This window comes from Camelus dromedarius, chromosome 33 (genome assembly GCF_036321535.1).
Source record: "Camelus dromedarius isolate mCamDro1 chromosome 33, mCamDro1.pat, whole genome shotgun sequence".
NCBI classification, from domain to species: domain Eukaryota; kingdom Metazoa; phylum Chordata; class Mammalia; order Artiodactyla; family Camelidae; genus Camelus; species Camelus dromedarius.
Genome location: NC_087468.1, coordinates 20,144,407 through 20,167,110, shown reverse-complemented (window position 1 = coordinate 20,167,110; position 22,704 = coordinate 20,144,407). Strand labels below are relative to the sequence as shown.

At 38.6% G+C, this 22,704-nt stretch overlaps 1 protein-coding gene across 2 annotated transcripts in view; it reads right to left on the bottom strand.

Moving 5' to 3' along the window:
• GCFC2 (GC-rich sequence DNA-binding factor 2) overlaps window positions 1-20,248 on the bottom strand; it is a 51,672-nt gene extending 31,424 nt beyond the window's left edge. The window contains exons 1-7 of one of the 2 annotated variants that reach the window (XM_064481978.1): window positions 19,936-20,248; window positions 19,541-19,615; window positions 16,569-16,697; window positions 13,130-13,240; window positions 12,458-12,679; window positions 11,450-11,547; window positions 6,495-6,610 (exon numbers count right to left, since the gene is read on the bottom strand). In XM_064481978.1, coding sequence (XP_064338048.1) covers window positions 6,495-6,610; window positions 11,450-11,547; window positions 12,458-12,679; window positions 13,130-13,240; window positions 16,569-16,697; window positions 19,541-19,615; window positions 19,936-20,212 — 1,028 coding nt within the window. In that variant the 5' untranslated portion in view covers window positions 20,213-20,248. The remainder of the gene's footprint in view (window positions 1-6,494; window positions 6,611-11,449; window positions 11,548-12,457; window positions 12,680-13,129; window positions 13,241-16,568; window positions 16,698-19,540; window positions 19,616-19,935) is intronic. The other variant, XM_064481979.1, reaches the window with a different exon arrangement.
• Between the last annotated feature and the right edge of the window lie 2,456 nt (window positions 20,249-22,704).

The window sequence follows — 22,704 nt, the reverse complement described above, 5'->3', positions numbered from 1 at the left end:
CTTAAATGAGACCACAGGCCTTACATGAGACCACATGGACTTAACTGATATTTATAGAGCATTCCATTCAGAAGCAACAGAATACAAATTCTTCTCAAGTGCACATGGAACATTCTCCAGGATAGATCACATGCAGGCCCACAAAGCAAGCCTCAGTAAATTTAAGAAAATTGAGATCATTATCAAGAATCCTTCAATGAATGAAATCCTTCAAGAATCCTGGTTCTTTAAAAAGATAAATAAAATTGATAAACCTTTGGTCAGACTCATCAAGAAAAACAGGGAGAGAGCCCAAATTAATAAAATCAGAAATGAAAAAGAAGTCAGAACAGACAGCACAGAAATACAAGGGATCATAAGAGGTTACCATGAGCAACTTCATGACAACAAAAAGGACAACTCAGAAGAAATGGACAATTTCTTAGAAAGGTACAGTCTCTGCCAAAACTGAACCAAGAATAAGCAGACAGTATGAACAGACCAATTACCAGCGCTGAAATTGAATCAGTGATTAAAAACTCCCAACAAACAGAAGTCCAGGACCAGACGGCTTCACAGTGAATTCTACCAAGCATTTAGGGAAGAGTTAACACCCATCCTTCTGAAACTATTCCGAAAAACTGCAGAGAAAGGAACACTTCAAAACTCATTCTATGAGGCTATCATAGAATGATAGCAAAACCAGACAAAGATACCAAAACCAGATACCAAAAACAGACAAAGATATCATAAAGAAAGAAAACTACAGGCCAGTTATCATTTATGAATATAGATGCAAACATCCTCAACAAACTACTAGCAAACTGACTCCAACAATACATTAAAAGGACCAAACAGCATGATCAAATGGGATTTATCTCAGAGATACGAGGACATTTCAATATCCGCAAATCAATCAATGTGATACACCACATTAACAAACCGAAGAATAAAAACCATATGATTATCTTAATAGATGTAGAAAAAGCTTTTGATAAAATTCAACATCCACTTATGATACAAACTTCAGAAAGTGGGCATAGAGAGAACATACCTCAACATACTGAAGGCCATATATGACAAACCCACAGCTAACGTCATATTTAATGATGACAAGCTGAAAGCATTTCCTCTAAGATCAGGAACAAGGATCCCCAATCTCGTTACTTTTATTCAACATAGTTTTGGAAGTCCTAGCCACAGCAATCAGAGAAAATAAATAAATAAAAGGAATCCAAATTGGAAATGAAGAAGTAAAACTGTCCCTGTTTGTAGATGACATACTATACACAGAAAATCCTAATGAGGGTACCAGAAAACTATGAGCTCATCACTGAATTCAGTACAGTTGCAGGATACAAAATTAGCTAACAGAACTCAGATGCAAATCTATACACTAACACAAAAAATCAGAGACAGAAATTTACCATCACATCAAAAATAACAGATACAAAATTGTAAACTGACCATACTTCAATTAAAAAAAAAAGTTCAAAAATATGAAGAAAAGAGAATCCTTGTGCTCTGTTGGTGGAAATGTAAACTGACACAGCCACTACGGAGAAGAGTATGGACGTTCCTCAAAAAATTAAAAACAGAACCACCATACAATCCAGCAAAAATAAATCAATAAATAAAAAGTAAAACACCTAGGAATAAACCTACGCCAGGAGGCAAAGGACCTGTACTCCAAAACCTGTAAGAAGCTGATCAAAGAAACGGAAAGTGACACAGAGAGATGGAAAAATACACTGTGTTCTTGGATTGGAATAATCAGTGTTGTTAAAATGGCCTTATTACCCAAGGCAATGTACAGATTCAATGCAATCCCTATCAAATTACCATTGACATTTTTCACAGAACCAGAACAAAAAATGTTAAAATTTGCATGGTAACACAAAAGACCCCAAATAACCAAAACAATCTTGAGAAAGAAGAATGGAGCTGGGGGAAATCATGCTCACTGTCTTCAGACTACATTACAAAGCTACAGTAATCAAAACAGTATGGTACTGGCACAAAAACAGACATAGATCAATGGAACAGGATAGAAAGTCCAGAAAGAAACCCATGCACTTTTGGTCAATTAATCTATGGCAAAGGAGGCAAGAATATACAATGGATAAAAGACAGTCTCTTCAATAAGTGGTGCTGGGAAAACTGGATAGCTACATGTAAAAGAAAGAAATTAGAACATTCTCTGACACCATATACAAAAATAAACGCAAAATGGATTAAAGACCTAAATTTAAGACTGGATACTATAAGACTCCTGGAAGAAAATATAGGCAGAACACTCTTTGACATAAATCACAGCAGTATTTTTTTCAAATCCGCTCCTAGAGTAATGGAAGTAAAAGCAAAAATAAACAGATGGGACCTAATTAAACTTAAAAGCTTTTGCACCGCAAAGGAAACCATAGTCAAACAAAAAGACAACCTAGAGAATAGAAGAAAATATCTGCAAATGACGTAACTGACAAAGGACTGGTTTCCAAAATATACAAACAGCTCACAGAGCTTAATGTAAAAAACACAAACCAACCCAATCAAAAAAGGGGCAGAAGGCCTAAACAGACATTTCTCCAAAGACATCCAGATGGCCAACACGAACATGAAGATACTCTACATTGCTAATTATTAGAGAAATGCAAGTCAAAATTACAGTGGGGTATCACCTCACACCAGTCAGAATGGCCATTATTAAGAAGTCTACAAACAATAAACACTGGAAAGGGTGTGGAGAAAAGGGAACCCTCCTATACTGTTGGTGGGAATATAATTTGATGCAGCCACTTGGAAAACAGCATGGAGATATTTCAAAAAACTAAAAATAGATTTACCATATGAGCCAGCAAACCCACTCTTGGGCATATATCTGGAGAAAACTCCAATCTGAAAAGATATATTATACACCCCAATGTTCACGGCAGCACTATTTACAATAGCTAAGACATGGAAACAATCTAAATGTTCATTGACAGATGACTGGATAAAGAAGATGTGGTTTATATATACAATGGATTATTACTCAGCCATAAAAAAGAATGAAATAATGCCTTTTGTAGAAACATGAACAGACCAAGAAATTATCATATTAAGTGAAGTCAGTCAGACAGAGAAAAAATATCATATAACACCACTTATATGTGGAATCTAAAAACTACAAAAGATACAAATTTTATTTATAAACCATAAATAGACTCACAGGTATAGAAAACAATGTATGGTTATCAAAGGGGAAAGGTAGGGTGGAGGGATAAATTAGGAGTTTGGGATGAATAGATACCCATTACTATGTATAAAATAGATAAACAACAAAGACCTACTGTATAGCATAAAGAAGTATATTTAATTTCTTGTAATAACATATAATGTAAAAGAATCTGAAAGAAATACATATATATATATATATATATATATATATATATCTCTGAATTGCTTTACTATAGACCTGAAACTAACAATATAAATCAACTACACTTTTGTGATTTTCCATTCTTATTCCTGTTACTCACTTCTAGTCTCACCACACTGTATTTGGAAAGATATTTGATTTGAATCTTAATTTGTTAAGACTTGTTTGTGATCTAACATGGGATCTATGCTGCAGAGTATGCTGTATATGCTTGAAAAGAATGTATATTCTGCTACTGTTGGGTAGAACATTCTGTATGTTTGCTAGGTCCACTTAGTTTTGTTCAAGATCACTGTCCCCTTAATGATTTTCTGCCTTGATGTTTTATAAATTATTGGAAGTGTGATATTGGTCCCATATTATTATTTATTGCTATTTCTCCCTTCGGCTCTGACAATGTTTACTTCACATAGTTAGATACTCCAATGTTCAATGCACATGTAGTTTTTTGTTGATTTTTCTGCAGTGACATGTGTTGGGTCCTGAAAATATTTTCTTTTTCATATCTTCTATAGGTATTTTCTCTGTGTTTACCATGGGGATTATACAAAACATCTAATTCTAAAAATCTATTTTAAACTGATAATCTAATTTCAATCACATACAAGAACTCTACTCCTTTATATCTCCCGCTCCACTTTTTGTTATTGACGTCACAAATTACATTTTAAAATTCTGTATCCCTTAAGATAATGTTAGTTTTTTTTGTGCTTTTATGTATTAAATTCTACACCTGAATGAAAAGTGATTTTCAGACGACTCTTACAGTATTACAGGATTCCGCATTTATCTCTATATTTATTTTTACCCAAGAACTTTGTGTTTTTGTATGCTTCATGCTACTGTCTAGCGTCCTTTCATTTCAACTTGAAAGACATCTTTAGCAATTTCTGTAAGGCAGGTTGAAGGCGAACTCCCTCAGCTTTCTTTATGTGAGGTCTTTATTTCTCCTTCATATATGAAGGACAGTTTTGCTGGATACGGTAATTTCTGTTGGCAGTTTCCTTCTTTCAGCACTTCATACATATCCTCCCTTCTGGCCAGTAATATTTCTGTTGAGAAATCGCCTGTTAATCTTATGGGGCTGCCTTGTACATAATGAGGTGATTCTGTCTTGTGGCTTTCTAAATTCTTTCTTTGCATTTATAAAGTTTGATTACAATGTGTCTCAGTGTAAGCTTCTTTGGGATAACACTTGTTGGGGTCTTTTGATCTTCTTGAAGGTGAATATCCATTTCCTTCCTCAGACTGGTGAGTTTTTGGCCATGACATCTTCAGATAAGCTCTCTGCCCTAGTCTGCCACTCTTCTATTTCTCAGATTCCCATAATGTCTATGCTGTTCTGCTTGACAGCATCACATAAATCCCTTAGGCCTTCTTCACTTTTCTTTATTCTTTTTCCTTTCTGTTACTCTGACTTGGTAATTTCAATGATCAGTCTTTGAGGTCACTGCTTGTTTATTCTGCTTGACAGAGTCTGCTACTGAGACGCTCCAGTGAGTTTTTCAGTTTGGTTACTGTATTCTTCAGCTCCAGAACCTCTGTTTTTTTTTAAAAAACAGTTTCTATCTCTGTTGATATTTCTTTGTTCATTTATCGTCTCCCTGATTTCTTTAGTCTGTGTTCTCTTAAGGTACATTAAGCTTTTTTAAGAGGATTATTCTGAATTCTCCATCAGGTAATTTATAGACCTCTGTTTCTTTAAGTTTGGTTATAGAGATTTATTTTAGTCCTTTGACTGGGTCATGTTTCCCTGTTCTTCATGTGTCTGATTATCTTTTCATTGTGTTTTGTGTATCTGAAAATGCACTTAAGGGAAATTTCTCCCCCATATTAAACTGTTCTTCTTAAGTGCATTTCAGTCAGTCTGGCTGGAGATTCCCAGCGGGGTCATGGGGGAAAGAGTGTCTTCTCAAACCTCTCATGGAGGATGCACCTTCTTTGGGCTTCTATATGGAATTTCCCAATTCGAGAGGTTTGTGGGTTTCTTTTTCTGGAGTTTGTGGTTGGTCCCTCTAGTGTTTAAATTACTGCAGGCTTTCTGGCTCTGCAGCAAGCTGCTTAGATCTCTCTTGTCCTCTGTGGCCCTCAGGCATCCAAGGTTTGATGGTCCCTATCAGTGCTCTGGGATAGACAAGACAGAACCGAGTCCCCCAAAAGCTGGAACGCATGTTCCAATCTTTTCCCTTCCCAATGGAGAAGCCAGCAGTTGAGTTTTTTTCTCTCCATCAAAAGCAGTGCTGACTTGTGGGAGGGGCTGATGCAGTGGCAATAAAATGGCTTTCCTTATCCATTAAAATGTAGCTATTCTGGGCTTTGAATTTGTCTGGGGTACTACAACTTCCTAACTGATTTCTGGAGGACTCATAAAGGTTTCTTGGAAAGTATGTTTTTTTTTTCTTAACTTTTTTTTTATTGATTTATAATCATTTTACAATGTTGTGTCAAATTCCAGTGTTCAGCACAATTTTTCAGTCATACATGGACATATACACACTCATTGTCACATTTTTTTCTCTGTCAGCTACCATAACATTTTGTGTATATTTCCCTGTGCTATACAGTGTAATCTTGTTTATCTATTCTCCAATTTTGAAATCCCAGTCTATCCCTTCCCACCCTCCACCCACCTGGCAACCACAAGTCTGTATTCTCTGTCTATGAGTCTATTTCTGTCCTGTATTTGGAAAGTATGTTCTTGTTAAGCTGATGTCTCTGTGGGGGAACGAGGTCTGTGGCTTCTTATTCTTCTATCTTGCTGCCATCACTCCTAACATATTTTTAAAAATTAAAAGCTATTTAAAAATGCAGATAAATGCTTATGAAAATAGTAAGTAAAAAAGCAGAATTTGATATTATTGATTGATTTTCACTATATATCTCTATTATAAACAGTAAATGAGACATATACAAAAATAAAAAAGGAAATCAGTTATGTTACTGTGGTCACACAGGTGATGCTAATTTTTTCCTATAAATCTGTTTAGTATTAGTATTAATAGTTAAAAAGACTACAGTGCTGATTTTTTTCACTTCATTTTTTTCACTTCTTTAAACTTCTACAAAAAATGTAAATTTTGAAATTAATATTACTTACCTAGTATTTAATTGCTTCTTTATAATTTCTAAGTTTACTGGGGGAAATGAAATGGAAGCATCAAACTTCTTCACTGTTTGAGAGTCACTGCTGTGAGAAAGATCTATGTCTCTTCCCTGGAAATAATATGAAAATTTGTGTTGTTATCACCATCCATTAATCTTACAAATATTAACAGCATGAAAGGAGGTTGGATACATCAAGGTCTTACCAGCTCAAAATTTCATGCCTTTGACATTTTTCACAGTTGGAATAAAATCTTTTTAAAATTCTCACACAGTTTTAAAATTTAGAACTTTAAATCCACATGCAAGAGGCAAATTGCAAAATCTTATTTTTCATAGAAGCTTGGTTCTCAGTGTTTTTAAAGCTAATTCTGTTTATGATCTAATATACTCTCAAAATACCAAATACCTGTTTTCTATGATAGAAGCTGCCTCCTAACTCCAGTCTACTCAGAGGAAATCAAATGGAAGTCTCCTAGTGGGTTTTCTCGGTAAAGCATCTGATTTTACTTCAGCTGCCATTACCTGGATTTTGTTACTTTATCCTCTTTTGCCCCCAAACCCTAAACATCTTTCAAAGACTCATTCAAATTTGACCAGGTTTTTCAAAACCTCATCTACCTTCTCACCTACAAACCTGATCACTCACTCGCTCCATTGTGCCATCTCAGGGTACTGAACACAATTGTCACAGAACTTGTAAGATTTCACTGTAATTATTTTTATCTGTCCTTCCCCTGTAAAGACTGCACAGCCTCTTGTCTACCACTGTTAAGCGGCTATAGTGGCTACCAAGTGATAGAAAAAGAGAGGTTCAGGTGCTAGTATCCCAAACCTGTGAGTATCACCTTGAGTGGTAAAAGACGTGAGTAAGCTAAGAATCTGGAGAGGAGCTTATCCCGGATTATCCAGATGGGTCCTAACTGGAATTAAACATACCCTCATAGGGCAGAAGGAAAGGAAGTTTTGGGATGCAGGAAAATGAGGTCATTGAAGACGGAGTAGAGAGATGTAGCTATATGCCAAGGAATGCCAACAGCCCCCAGGGGCTAGAACAGTGAAGGAATAGATTATCCTCTAGAGCTTTTTGGACGGAGTATAGATAACCGAACTCCTTGATTCTGGACTTCTGGCCTCCAGAAGAGTGAGAAAATAGAATTCTGTTGTTTTAAGCCATTCACTTTGTAGTAATTTGTTACAGCAGTCACAAGAAACAAATACTGTGGCATGCAGTAAATCTTTAACAAAGGAATCAGTAAACGCACCCACATTAGTAATAAAAATGCAAATCAAATAAACTTTTTGAGATTCCATTCTCACCAACTAAATCTTCACCTAAAGCTGGTAAGATTATTGTGAAACACTCCCTTAATATCGGTGGCACTACAGATTGATTTAAAATTTCTCTAGAAAGCAACAAAGAAAAATACAGTAAGTGCCATTAAAATGTTCATCTTCTTTATTAGTAATACCATTCTTGGCCATTACCTAAAGAGAGCAGTTGAAAAAACACATCAGAAGAAAAGAAAAAGAAGGAAGGAAAAAAACCAAGCAAATATTTACCAATTCTTACCAATAATGGCAAAAATATTCAGATTGCATATAACCTAAAATGTTCGCTAAAAAAAAAAAGGCTCAAAAAATTACAATTAATCGACTCCAATAAATACGCAACTTTAAAAATCAGTCATTATTTTAATTATGTAGAAACGGGGAATCAGAATTCAAAACTGTATGCATATTGTGGTTCCCAAACTGTGTACTAAAGTATTCCAATGAACTCAAAAGGGCGCTGTGAGATATTTTAAATTTTTTTAGTGAAACGTAACAATAGTCAATATTTGTTGGAACTACTAGTTCTAAACAGTTCAGTTTCAATATTAGATTGTGCTACATTCCTTCTGATAGTCTTACTAGTGAAGCTGGGCTTCTGGTAAATGAAAAAAAAAAAAGTAATGACTGAAAATCAACGTGAAAGAGGAGATGGGATCACAGCGTCCAATCGGATCCCAAGGTGCGACAAGTCACGCAATGTTCAACAGGTGGACACATCCCACTGTGGTCACTTAGTAGAACTATTTTTTCTTCAATTTATCTGTAGTATTTTTTCTAAATAGCGACTAAGTTATTAGGAAATAACCTAATTAAATTCTACGGAACTAACTACTTCATAAATGGAATTGCTTTGAAATTCTCTTGGCCTGGGGTTCCATAAGATTACTGAGACACTAAGGGCTCCATGAATGAGAAAGTTTGGGAAATTCTGATGTACACTATGACAGCAAGTCAACAAATACTTCAAATAAAAAGAAATTATGCAAACTCAAGCCGTTAAGAGTAAGGACTACAGCATGCTTTTTTCTCAAAGTACTGTTTAAATCTGTTACTATACTGAGTTCACTAAAAACGGAGGGGGAAATCAAGTCTATTATAATCACAGAGTCAAAATCATTTCTCTGGTCAGAGATTTCTAAATTACAACCAAAGGCTTACCTTAGTTTTTTAGTTTTAATAACATGAAGGTCTTACAGTACTTCCTTGCTTAGAAGAGTAAAAAATCTTTCAAAGCATTCCTATTAAAAAGATTAAATATAAAACCCTGCATTTGTTATACAATTTATAAGCACTTGGATTTAGATTAATCATTTTGAGCCTTACAGCCATCTATTCTGGTAGCAGCACTATCACTCCCACATTATTGATGAGAAAACTGAGATTTAGAAAAATTAAATGATTTGCTCAAAGCCATACAAGCATTTATTGAGCACTCATAATATTAGGCACTGTGGAATATAACACTAAAAAAAAAAGTTAATAATTCTTGACCTTATGGAGAGTGTATTTTAGTGGCAGAGCCAGAACCCAAATCCAGCACTTTTGACCCCAAATATAGTATTTCTTTTGTTTGCTTGTTAGTTTTAATTCTATTTATTTGTTTAAGCTTCACATTTAATAAGCATTTACCATATAATATATTGTCAGTTATCATAAAATAAAGATATGATTACCCCAAGCAGCTTACAGTATGTGGAGAGTACCTACAATCTAGTGGGAAAAGAACGTAATTCACATGGTACAGCAGGTTAAATGACGGCCTCCCAGAGACAGGTTTACGTCCTAACCCACAGAACCTCTGAATGTGAGCTTATTTGGAAAAAGGGTCTTTGTGGTTGTAATTCAGTGAAGTTATCTCAAGATGAGATCATCCTGGATTATCCAAGTGGGCTCTGAATCCAGTAAGTGTCTTTGTAAGAGACACACAAAGTAGAGGCTCACAGAAGCCCCCGTGCAAAAGGAGGTACAGGTAGAAGTTACGTAGTCACAAAGCAAGGAATACCTGGAGCAACCAGAACTTAGAAAAAGAAAGAAAGTTTTCCACTGGGAGATTTGATGCAATCCCTCTAAAAATACCAATGGAACTTTTCATAGAACTAGAACAAAAAATCCTAACGTTTATCTGGTGACACACAAGAGCCTGAATTAGCCAAAGCAACCTAAGAAAGAAGAACAAAGGCAGAGGTATCAAGCTCCTTGACTTCAAACTACACTACAAATGTAGCTACAGTAATCAGAACAGTATGGAACCGGCACAGAAACAGATACACAGATCAACGGAACAGGACAGAAAGTCCAGAAATAAACCCACGCACTTATGGTCAATTAATCTACGACAAACAAGGCAAGATTATAAAATGGGGAAGAGGCAGTCTCTTCAGTAAGTGGTGCTGGGAAAGCGGGACAACCACACATAAAAGAAAGAAATGACAACATTCTTTAACATCTTATAGAAAAATAAACTCAAAATGGATTAAAGACCTCAGTGTAAGCCCGGGTACAATGAAACCCCTAGAGGAAAACGCAGGCAGAACACGGTGACACAAAGCCAGCAATGGTTTTTTCAAACCAACTCCCAGAGTAATGGAAGTAAAAGCAAAAATAAACGAATGGGACCTAATTAAACTTGAAAGCCTGTGCACAGCAAAGGAACCATGAACAAACAAAAAGACAACCTACAGAATGGGAGAAAGTATTTGCAAATGATGTGACCAACAAGGGACTGATTTCCAAAATACACAAACAGCTTACAGAGCTTAGTATCAAAAACACAAACCAACCCAACCAAAAAGGGGCAGAAGACCTAAACAGACATTTCTCCAAAGACATCCAGATGGCCAACACGAACATGAAAAGATACTCTATATCGCTAATTACTAGAGAAATGCCAATCAAAACTGTAATACACCTCACACCAGTCAGAATGGCCATCATTAAAAAATCTACAAATATAAATGTTGGAGAGATCGTGGAGAAAAAGGAACCATTCTACATTGTTGGTAATGTAAACTGGTGCACCCACTAAGGAGGACAGTATGGCAGTTCCTTAAAAATCTAAAAATAGACTTACTATATGATCCAGCAATCCCACTCCTGGGAAACAGACTACTTACAGATACAAAGAGCAAACTGGTGGTTGTCAGAGGGGAGAGGGATGGGGGTAGGGTGATGCAGCCGAAGGGGATTAAGAGGTACAAGGTTCCAGTTATAAAATAAAGTCACAGGGATGTAATATAGAGTAAGGAATACAGTCAGTTATTCTGTAGTCATTTTGTATGGTGACAGTTTCTAGACTTATGGTGATTCCTTTCATAATGTATTTAAAAGTCAATCACTATGCTGTACATGTGAAACTAACATAATACTGTATGTCAACTCGACTTCAATTAAAAAAAGAAAAAAAAAAAAGAAAAGGAAAAATAACTAGAAAAAAGAAGAAAAATAAAAGAATTCATCTCTAAGACTTTCAAAGGGAACACAGTCCTGCCAATACCTTGATTTGAGATGTCTAGCCTCAACAATTGTTGCAAATAAATATCTGTTGTTTTAAGCCATCAAGTTTGTGGTAATTTGCTACAGCAGCCACAGGAAACGTACACACAGTACATAAATTACCTCTGTGATTTTAACTGCTTTCCTCATCTGCTGCTGTTCCCAAATATCCTGATTTGTATCTTCTTGACTTTCTTCGCTTGTCTCTTCATTTTTGGTTGCTAGGGAAAAAAAAAGTTCATGTGTAAATATTCCATATCTTCCCATTCTAACAGCAGCAAACATTTTTGGGGAGCTTATAATGTGCTGGCTTAGCACCTTTTATATGTGTTAACTTATTCTTCACAGTAATTCTGGGACGAAGGCACTATTATCACCCTCACTTTATAAACAAGGAAATTCAGATATCAGGAGGTTAAATAACTTCTCCAAGCACTGTGTTGAACCTGTGACTTGAATGCAGCAATCTGACACTCATCACCAAACTGCCTCACTCAAAACACAATGGGCTCACATACAGAAAAAGCTTAGAAAAAAATGAAACATCTGGTTTTATCAGATTCTCAATTCTACCTAAGAATCTAAATTTGCAAAAATAATTTCTGGGTTAACAGAAACCAAAAGTCCCATTCTAAAATAATATTATTTGAAATGACAATAACTTTGGTAAGACAATATTGTTTACATATGAGAAATGTGAAAATAGTCTTTTGAGAACAAACAATTATTGCCTGAGGAAAACTTTTTACTAGAGCAGGGAAGATTTTAATATATGACACCTAAAATCCCTACAGATGCTTTCATGTTAAAAAAAAATCTTATAAAGGTGACAATGAAAGTTTTCAATATAAAAAAGTAAGATACTATATAATTTTGCTAACCTGCCAAGAAAGATCAAGTGGAGATCAGATAACAGTAAACATTACTGCACATACCCTTTGATGATAACACGTTGATACAGACGTGTATTTCAGAAGCCGTGATGTCAGTGACCTAAACTGGTATTTAAAAAAAACCCTTAAACACCCATAAGACACTACATTATGTTTTTATGGAGTTTTTTTTTTTTTTACCATAATACTATATTCTAATGAAAAATGTTTATACATCATAAATAAATTAAATACGTACTTGTTTCTTCAGCCATTCTTTGCCTAAGCGTCTGAAGCTTTGGGATAAATGGAATTATCTTTTCATGATCATCAGGCTCACTCTCAGAATCTTCACTGTTTTTCTTCGTACCAGAGATGAGGGAGACATGCTTTACATCCAAAGAAATATAGTCCTCTTGGGCCCTGGCCAATTTACGTGTTCTGTAGGCTGCCCGAATAAAAGCTGCATCAGGGATGTTTACTGAAAGAAACAAGGAGGAGGGCATTGAACACAAAACACCAGTAGAAATAAACATTACCAATATTTAAATAAAGGAAAAAAAGCACTATTTTTTCAACTTTTTTCACTATTTTGATATGAATATAACTAAATGATCCAAAATGTGTACCAATGGAAGATAATTATTTTGATAGAGATTAAATATAAATTAGAGAAATGAACCAAATCTAGAAGTATCAGAAAATACAGTGAAACCATTTCCATTTATCTTTTAACTCTCTTATTCACCAGGTGCTGCTGCTGACTTTTCGCTGAGGGCTCACTCGCTCTCATTTCCAGACCCTCTGAAATTATCAGGGCAGGGACGTGGAGAGGGCTGAGCACGGAGTCGCTCAGTCAGGGAGAACTGCAGAGGTCAGAATGGGCGGTAGAGCGGAATGAGTTACAAAGCAAGAAAGATTATACAACGACCTGTTCCTCCCCTTCGGGAATCCAGGCACACAGGGCGTGAGAAACAGACTAAAACCCAGCACACAGTCAAATCAGCCTTCAAGGTCGTGTGGTGATTCTCATATGAATAAACTAAAAGAAAAGTTAAAAAGTATAAAAGAAATAATCAGGTTATTTACCAGGTGAAAAATATTTAAGGGACAGAATCTTTTAAGAGACTTGTTTTATTTTTCCTTTACTTTATACAGTACAAACCACATTAATATAGACTGTATCAACTCAAAATAAGTTTCTGCATGCATGATCTAAGCTGAAATTTAACTTTACACTTCGGAAAAAAAATTGGTTTCTTAAGCAAAATACTAAGGTAAACAAAACAGCAAGAGAAATCTTCATCATTTAAGGACTTCAAAATATTAATCAGGAGTGCCAAGCCACTGAGCAAAATTTTCTAACCATTCCCACAAATCAGTCTAAATTCTTTGAGAAATAAATAGAAAAGGTATTATACGCATGGAGATGCAGAAATACTCTCATTTTTGAAACAGAAAAAGAGAGAGAGATTTCAGAAATTACAGACCAAAATACTTGACACCAGTCCTAGAAAACAAAAAGTGCTTGAAATAATTATGAAGCGGAAAGTGGTGAGCCCTAGGAACTATAATACATACTCATTAAAAATAAGGAATATCAAACCAAGTGATTTATTTTTTATAAACGAGAATTATTTGCAGGATAGTATCAGGAAAATGATTCAGGTGAGGTGTCTCTTCATCCTCCCGAAGCACTGTGGGCAATGTAAAAGTATACAGAGAAAAAAATCACACAGTGCACTGGATCTTGAACTGGCTGAGTAACTACTCCAGAAACAAAAACATAAACAAAAACCTGATTACGAAGCAATGTAAGGATCTGCAAGACGGCTCTGAATTCTGTCTTGCCTTTTTTAATGATTTTATTGTGAAGTGAATTAAGGCAGGATGACATACCTTTAAAGCTGGAAGTTATAGCTGGCTCAATTTAAAGCAGAATTAAAGTTCAAAAACATCACAGCAGGTTCTGCATCAGCGTTTACTGACCCTTGCTACACGTCAGACCCACCCAAGAAGGCTGACAGTCCGCTGCTAATCAGGCTTCCATCCCAGAGATTCAGACTCAGTTGATCTGAGGTAGAGCTGAGCCGCAGGATGTTTTCACAGCCCCCACGGGACTTCACTGTACAAGCCGGGTCAAGCTGACACACTTAAGTTCAAATACTCAAGCGCGTGAGCACAGAAACAGGAACACTTCACTGGAAGTGACTCGGCTGCGAGTGCCCTGGTGGGGCTTAAGGGCTTAATGGATGGATCACAGGCCATGGACTCACTAGCGAGATACTGCTCTTACTATAAAGCCAGTCCTTTCTCAAGCTACAATAAAGAAGTAAAAGTTCAAGGAAGAATACTCTTTCCTGTCCTGTCTATACATCTAACACCTAGCTGAAGGGTTCCCACACAGCAGACGCTGGTCAGACATGGGATGAATTAATAATGTTAGCATATTGTTTTATAATAATAAAAACAGTTTTACAGACTTAGAACTCACAAGTAATTTTCACATACATCATGCTATCTAAAGAGTAGAGGTTAGGAGAGGGATCAAGACGGCAGAGCAGGAGGACGTGGAGCTCACGTCCCTCATAAACACATCAAAAATTCGTCTACATGTGTAACAGCTCTCAGAAAACCAACTGGAAACGGGCAGATCTCCCACATAACCAAAGCTGCAAGAGGCTCTCCATGTAACTGGGCAGGACAGGGGAATAAAAAGGCATCAGGACGGGACCGGCATCCTTGGGAGAGGTCTGTAAGGGAGAGGAGGTTCACACAGGCAGACTCTCACCTGGGAAGCCCCCTGCCAGCTGGGAAATCCACTGGGACAGACAGAGGGGCTGGGGAAGCCTAGATTCTTCTGTGAGGAATGCCGGCATGCTGGCTTGCTAACAATGAGGGTGGAGAGGACCAGTGCTAGTGACTGTCACCTTGTGGCACTTCCCAAGCTTCCCCTGACCTCCCAAACCCAAGCGTGCATCAGGCAGGGTCACAAATACACCAAGTGCTGAATCTCAGGCAGACAGGCCCTGGGAGAGGCCTCCATCTACCTGTGTGGCGGCAGCCCGGAGGGACGGGGATGTGGTCCAGGCTGAACAATGGAGCCCGCTGTCAAGTGCACATGGTAGGCGTGGGTCCGGCTGTGGCAGACTTAGTCAGAGAGCACACCAGGCGGTACCACAGAAGTGCACAGTGGCTGGGCGTTGAGGCTCGGGTGGACAGGCCCTGAGCAGGAGTGTGCAGAGATTCACTTCCTGGTGGGAGTGCTCCAGTCCTGCCTACTCCACACCTCAACTTGGAGACAGAATTGGGGCTGACGGGTTCTGGGACAGGGCTGACACAGAGGCAGCCCAGGTCCTAGGCAGCAGCACGACCACCTTGATCCCACAGCCACAGGGCCCAGGCCTCCAGCTCCAGCCCACTCTAAACCACAGCCTAGTACTAGGTCTGACGAATGTAACGGAGAAAGGGACACAGCCCTGTGCTGCTTCTGGGTGGAACCGCAGTGCCTGCGTGAGTGGCACACAGGTCCACCGTGACCACACAGTGGCCTTGCATCTGTTTTTGTCAGAAGTGGTCTTAGGCTTCATTAGACTGAAGAGAGTCCACAGCACAGATGAGTTATGCACCTCTGAGCTAGAGCAGAAAGCCAAGTGAGTATCACTGGCTTTTCAGGCCATGAAGTCTTTGTCACAACTTCTCAACTCTGCCATTTTGTCTGCAGTCAAAAGCAGACACAGACAATCCATAACTGAAGGAGCATGGCTTTGTTTTAATAAAACTTTAGTCACAAGAGCAGGTAGTGAGCCAGATTTGGCCCACAGGTGGTAACTTCCCAACCCCTGAACTGGACTTAACTTTCTAAAACACAAATGTGGTCATGTCACTTATTTGCATAAAATTTTCAGTAGTTCTCTCAAAACCCTGTATTATTTCACTCCAGTGTGTCCCTCTGCTTTCTTTTTGTTCTTCTTTCTTAAAACTTTAATCAAGTATTTTCAGTTCAAAAACTACTTTTAGTTCTCCACACATGCTATTTTTTTTCTTAGAGTTTTATATATGCTACATCCTGCACCTGAAACATCCTCACAGACGAATTCTTACCACCTTCCAGACACTGGCATGAATCACCCAGTACAGCACAGCTGTTAAGAACCAGGCTCTGGAGCAGACTAGCTCTGCCTCGTACAAGCCATCAGACCCTGGGCACGTTACGGAACGTAAATGAGCAGGCAACTCTGGCACTCGGATAATCAATAGTAATCACTTGTCCATACTTCACTAGAGTTTAGCAATAAGAAGAATCACTGGTATAGAAAATACTAATACTATAAATAAAGCTCTTAACGAAAATTACAAAAATTACCAACCTACTGATGAAACTTCTTCTTCTTCCAGAGAGCTAGAGCCACTGGAAAATGAACTCTGATCATCTTTACTTTCTGAAGAATGATGTGTTCCATCCTCTTTGTCTGTTGGAAGATCTACCGCTCTGGATTCTAACAGGACATTTTTAAAATAAAACAAGAAAGATTCAAGATGTGGAATTAATAATTGAAATTATAAACAACACATGGCATATGTAAAACATGGTGTTTTAATTTTACTCCACATATTTGAAGTAGATGTGCAGATCTTTCCTTAACTTTCATCCTTTCTGAAATCAATGGAAAAGCTAATAAATGTACAAAGATTTATCCTATTTGTACTATCTACTTTCTAGTAAATACTCCCTTAAAGAATGAAATGAAAAGAGGAGAGGGAACATAAGAAAAAAAAGAAAATGACAAAAATGGAAAAAATACTTAAAACAGAAAAGAAACATAGTGGTAGAGAGTAAGTAAAAAAAGAAGAGAATACTTAATGCATACTTGCTACGTGCTAGCCATACTGAAGTCTGTTTTACAAGGTTTATTTCCTTTAATACTCACAATTCTATAAAGTAAATTACTGATGATGACACTAAGGATTGGAGAGGCTAAGTAACATGTCCAGCGTCACAAAGTTATTAAATAGAGAAGCAGGACTCTCACTCTAATTTCATACAACTCTGGAACTTAGGCTCTCAAATTTAAGCATTACGTCACATTTCAATGGCTGCTGTTAAGAAGTACTGTAATGAGCTGTGGTCTCAAATCAAATCATGGATGTGTTTCCATTGTGTCATTCTGGAAAGGAGCCAATCTAGTAAACAAAGATAACCTTAAGAGATAACACCCATGGGCTGATATGAGAACTCAGTGAGCAAAATATAAAGGAATTCATAGTATTATTGACAAAAAAGGACTTGTTAGTTCACAATTACTTTGTAAGATTCATTAATAACCTTAATACTTAAATACTTTAAGTATTTAACAGTGTTACATAAGACTACATAAATAGTGCTCTTTATCTTAAAAACGTCCCTTAATTAGAAGACCTATATACATTTCAAGAAAGTCTGGAGTAAGATCAAAACTTAAAAGACAAAGGAATATAGCTACAGCTTACATCTATCTTAGTTACTGCTGCTTATGACAACAACTACATCTTCCTGTAGTGAAGCTGAAGTCAAGTCACACCAAAGCAGTGGTTCTCAGAGTGTGGTCCAGGCCCCCTTGGAGGTCCCTCAAACCCTTTCAGAGGGCTTTAAAACCAAAACTACTTTCATGACAATATTAACATGTGACTTCCATTTTTCACCCTGGGAATGTTTACATAAGGAAGCAAAAGCAGTGGTGGACAAAACTCCTGATCTCTTAGTTTAAATCAAGGCAGTGATACCAAAATCTGCAGAAGCAGCCACCGTATTCTTTGCCACCACGCATCAGCAAGAAAAATAGTCAGTTTCACTTATGGTTCTTAAAGAAGCAATACAAATTAATTTTATTAAATCTTAACCTTGAGTACATTATCTTTTTAATATTCTGTGGATCAGAATGGAAACATGCATAAAGCATTTCTGGGGCATGCTGAAACGCAACGGCTGGCTCAAGGAAAAAGCGCTTGTGTTATGCAACTGCAAGTTCAGCTTAGCCACTGTCTTTAGGAGGAATACCATTTATTCAGATACGGATGTATGACATTTTCTCAAAGATTAGTAAACTTGTGACTATCACTTCAACAATCAGAGATTTCAAGTGAAGACTGTATGTAATTCCAGTAATTCAAGTGCACTGTAAATTCCATAGCTTTCTAATATTTAAAAGATTGATGATACTAGTAGTATCATTAAGAGAGTTTTTCTGGATGTTGTGTCAAGTGTACCAACATTTGCAAAAACTTCAACTCAGTGAACCAATACTTTCCAGAGAGTATTCCAAGGGGTATTTTCCCCAAAGTGCAAAACACACCAACAGGTTTTAATCTAATGGAGTACAAAAAAATTGACCGATATGGTTTCAGTTTCCACTTGAAAACTAACTTTTGAGAACCTATTACTTGTTGAACTTTGTTGTAACATTAAAGCAGAATACCGTCAGTGAACGACTAGGTTAAGTAATCTTAACCACCTACCTGAGGTTTTCAACCTTCAAACAAAGTAACATATTTCAACACACTGAACACAGAAACAGCTTTGAGAATTTCGCTGTCTTCCATTAAGCCTCACATTAAAGAGACTTGCAAATTGAAAACAATGTCACTCTTACTATTTTTGGGAAAATAGTTATTTTTCACAAAAATGTTTCTTATTCTTACATGTAATTAGTTAATTTAAAAAGAATTAATAAAAATTATCTTAATTCCTAATATGGTAAATATTATACATGTAATCCACCAAAACAAAAGCTCTTTGGGATCCTTAACAATTTTTAAGAGTACGAAGGTATGTCCTTACACTCTTACCAAAGCACCAAAAACTTTGCGAGGCACTGTTCTAGGAGGCAAGAGAAAAGGCAACTCTCCGCCTCAATTCTCCCTATTAAAGTTTACCCAGACCACTTACGTAGATATAAAATACAAATAAATCATCAAAACTTCAGGTAAATAGGTGATTACAATAATGACTAAGAAATCACGTCGACTAAAATTAGTGGGGAGAAATTTTTTTCTTTACCTCAAGACTAACCGAAAACTGTATTATTATTAAACTCAAATTCAAACCAGAACGTATCTTACATAAAGTTTATGCTGCTTGAATTCTATTTCTAAGAACGTCAATACCCTTCAAAATGACTACCATTTGGTAGTCTACAGTGTCACCAATCTACTGTGGCACGGTTTTCCCCTTTAAATTGCAGATTAAGAAAGCAAAAGGAAATGTCCCAAAGCTTGTCACCTAGTTTTTTTAACTGTACCATTCTGGTTAAGCGTTTTGTAAACAAAATAATTGAGGACGTTTCTAGAAAGTACTTCCACCTACCTAAGAGTACTAACAATTTTTTAGCTCTCCTGTGACGATTTAGGTTCTTCGTAAACACCCAGCACAGCACGAAAGCTGCAACGGGAAGGTTCACCTGACGGCGCAAGCACAGACGAGCCCCGAGCCGCACAGGGCCTTCCCACGCCCCCAAAGGCCCGGCGACCGGACGGACGGCGGGCGGGAGCTCGCGGGCAGCCTAGCTCCGGGGTCCCGCGTCACCGTGGTGCGCCGCGGGTTACGGAAACCCCTAGAGAGCCGCGCCCTCCGACCCCAGGCGCCCCCGCCCCCCATCCCCGCGTCACCTGCGCCGCCCGACCCCGGGCGCCCCCATCCCCGCGTCACCTGCGCCCCCCGTCACCTGCGCCGCCCCTCGACCCCGGGCGCCCCCGCGTCACCTGCGCCGCCCGAGCCGCCGCGCCCGCGCGCAGCCGCTCGCGCCGCAGGCCGGGAACTCGCCCAGACTCGGCCCCGGCCCCGGGCCCCGCTCCGCGCCCAGCGGGGCCGCTCCGCCGCTGCCGCGCGGCCTCCTCCAGACGGCAGCCCTTCCTCCGCAGGGCCCGGCGCGGCCCGCTCTCCCGCCGCCCCGGGTTCAGCAGATGGCTCCTGCGCGCCGTCGCTGTCACTAGAGTCGGCTCGGCGCTGCCGGAAAGTCCTCCTCGGCCTGAGCGCCATGGCGGACCCCGCGGCGCCGCGCGCAGGCTCGCTTCCGCGTCCACTCAGACGCGCGCCCCCGCCTTGCCGCTGCGTGCGCGCTCCCGACGCGCGCGCCTTCTCGCCCGCTTCGTCATGCGCGTGCGTGCTTTGCTCCCTTCGCTCTGTTCCCCCGAGATCCGTTCCCAGGCTTGGGGGCTGGGGATACAGGGCGTTCTCTGCACGGCCGGCTTGTGGAGATGGTTGCGGAGGGATTCCCGCGGACTCCCCGATCTGGGTGCCACGGCGAGCAGCGCTTACAGGCTCTCCTTGTTGCAAACCCTGTCTGGGAATCAGGCGTTACGCCCACATCTTGGACTGGGACTGAATCAGCTCTTCTTCCTTGTGAGAGTGAAGTTCTCTCTCCAACTAAGAATTAAAACAAACGAACAAAACCACAGGAGTGAGTGAGTGAGTGAGTGTGTGTGTGTGTGTGTGTGTGTGTGTGTGTGAGTGAGTGACTGTCGCTGAAAGCTAAGCAGTAAAATCTACACACAAATGGTAAGCGCACAAATAAGCAAAAATCAAATGATTGCTTCCAGTCACCAAGGTTTCAATCGAGCCTGGTTTAATAATTTGGTACATAAGAAAAAAAAAGTATCTGAAAAATGGGGATGTTGTTTAAAAAGAAGCGCAGAGATAAGAAAGACGGCCCCACAGAATTACACACAGAAACGGGAAAAGAGCAACCAGAGAGTAAGCAGCCTTTCCAGGTATTAATAATCACCACTACCTTGTATTATTTGCTCTTTCTCATGAATACTAGGAAGTTTTCTCCCGAGAGAGCATGGGTAACGCCATACGCCTTATTTGCCCCCATCGTGCTCACTCACAATACTCGCTTACTAAGTCAATCAACTAGTTAATACGAGACTTTGCATTATTCACCTTTTATATAATTCAAGACTGCAAAGGTTAATAATTGAAGAAAATTGGCAAATGAAGTATTCCCAGCTTTTGGAAATCGGTGTCATGGATACCAAGACTGTTTTTCCCCTGGTGAAATGACATTTTTATTCAGCGTCTCTGGCCATTGATCAGTGGGTTCTGAGCACCCTCTAGTGAGAAATGTGCTACTTACAGAAGGATTGTGTCACTCTTGGCATTCTTTCTCACTATAGAGCTATTTTTTTCATTCTCTCTTGTTATAAGTAATGGATGTATGTTTGTTTTTAAGCCAACCTATGTCAAACTTTCTCAGAGAACAAAATTTTGGGAAGTCATATTTATAAGTAAAGTATCACTCTCTCCTTTGGGAATTAAAAATATGTATATCGTGTAAATGCTTTCATGAAAGTATGGACCTAATTGTGTTTTCATTTTTCCAGCATCTATTTTTGAGCACTTTCTATGATGGAAGCCTTGTCCTTGAATCAGCGGGTCACAATAAGCATGGGGGTCCTGCTCCTGAAGGTCAGGTGCTATTATTCAAATTAGCCTAATTACAGGTTGGCTTGTTGGAAATTACTTTTTTACAAACACTTAACGTGAGGTATACCCTCTTAACAAAATTTTAAGTGCACAGTTAATTGTAAACACAATGTTGTACAGCAGATCTCTAAAATGTTTTCTATTTAATTGACACTTTTTTACCTGTTGTACATGAACTCCCCATTCTTCCTCCTCCCAGCCCCTGGCAACCATGATTTTCCTTTCTGCTTCTATGACTTTGGCTCTTCTTGATACCTCATGTAGGTGGAATCATGCAGTATTTATCCTTCTGTGACTTAGCATAATGTCCTCAAAGTTCATCCATTTTGTCCCATGAAGCAGGAGTTCCTTCTTTTTAAAAGCTGAATAATATTCCATTGTGTGTACATACCACATTTTCTTTACTGGTTCATTGGACAATGGACATTTAGGTTGTTTCCACATCTTGGCTATTGTGAATAGTGCTGCAATGAATGTGGGAGTGCAAATAATGTCTTCAAGATCCTGTCTTTTTAATTCTTGTGGATAAATGCCCAGAAGTGGGACTGTCAGATCATACGGTAGTTTTATTTTTAATTTTTTGAGGGACTTCCATACTGTTTTCCATAGCAAGTGCACCTTTTCACATTCCCACCAACAGTGTGCAAGCTTTCCAGTTTCTCTGTAACCTTGCCAACCCTTGTTGATTGTTGATTGACTGATCGATACTGGCCACCCTAACAGCTGTGAAGTGATATGTCATTGTGATTTGGATTTGCATTTCCCTGACAAGATTAGCGATGTTGAGCATCTTTCACATTGGCTTCTTTGGAGAGGGTCTGTTCAAATCTTTGCCCACTTCAAAATTGAGTTATTTGGCTTTGTTGTTGTTGGTAGTTTTTGTCATTGAGTTGTAGCAGAACCTTATATATTTTGGATACTAATCTCTTATCAGATACACGGTTTGCAAAATTTTTTTCTCTTTTCATAGGTTGCCTTTTCACTCTGTGGATTGTCTCCTTTGCTGCACAGAAGCTTTTTAATTTGATACAGTCTTACTTGTC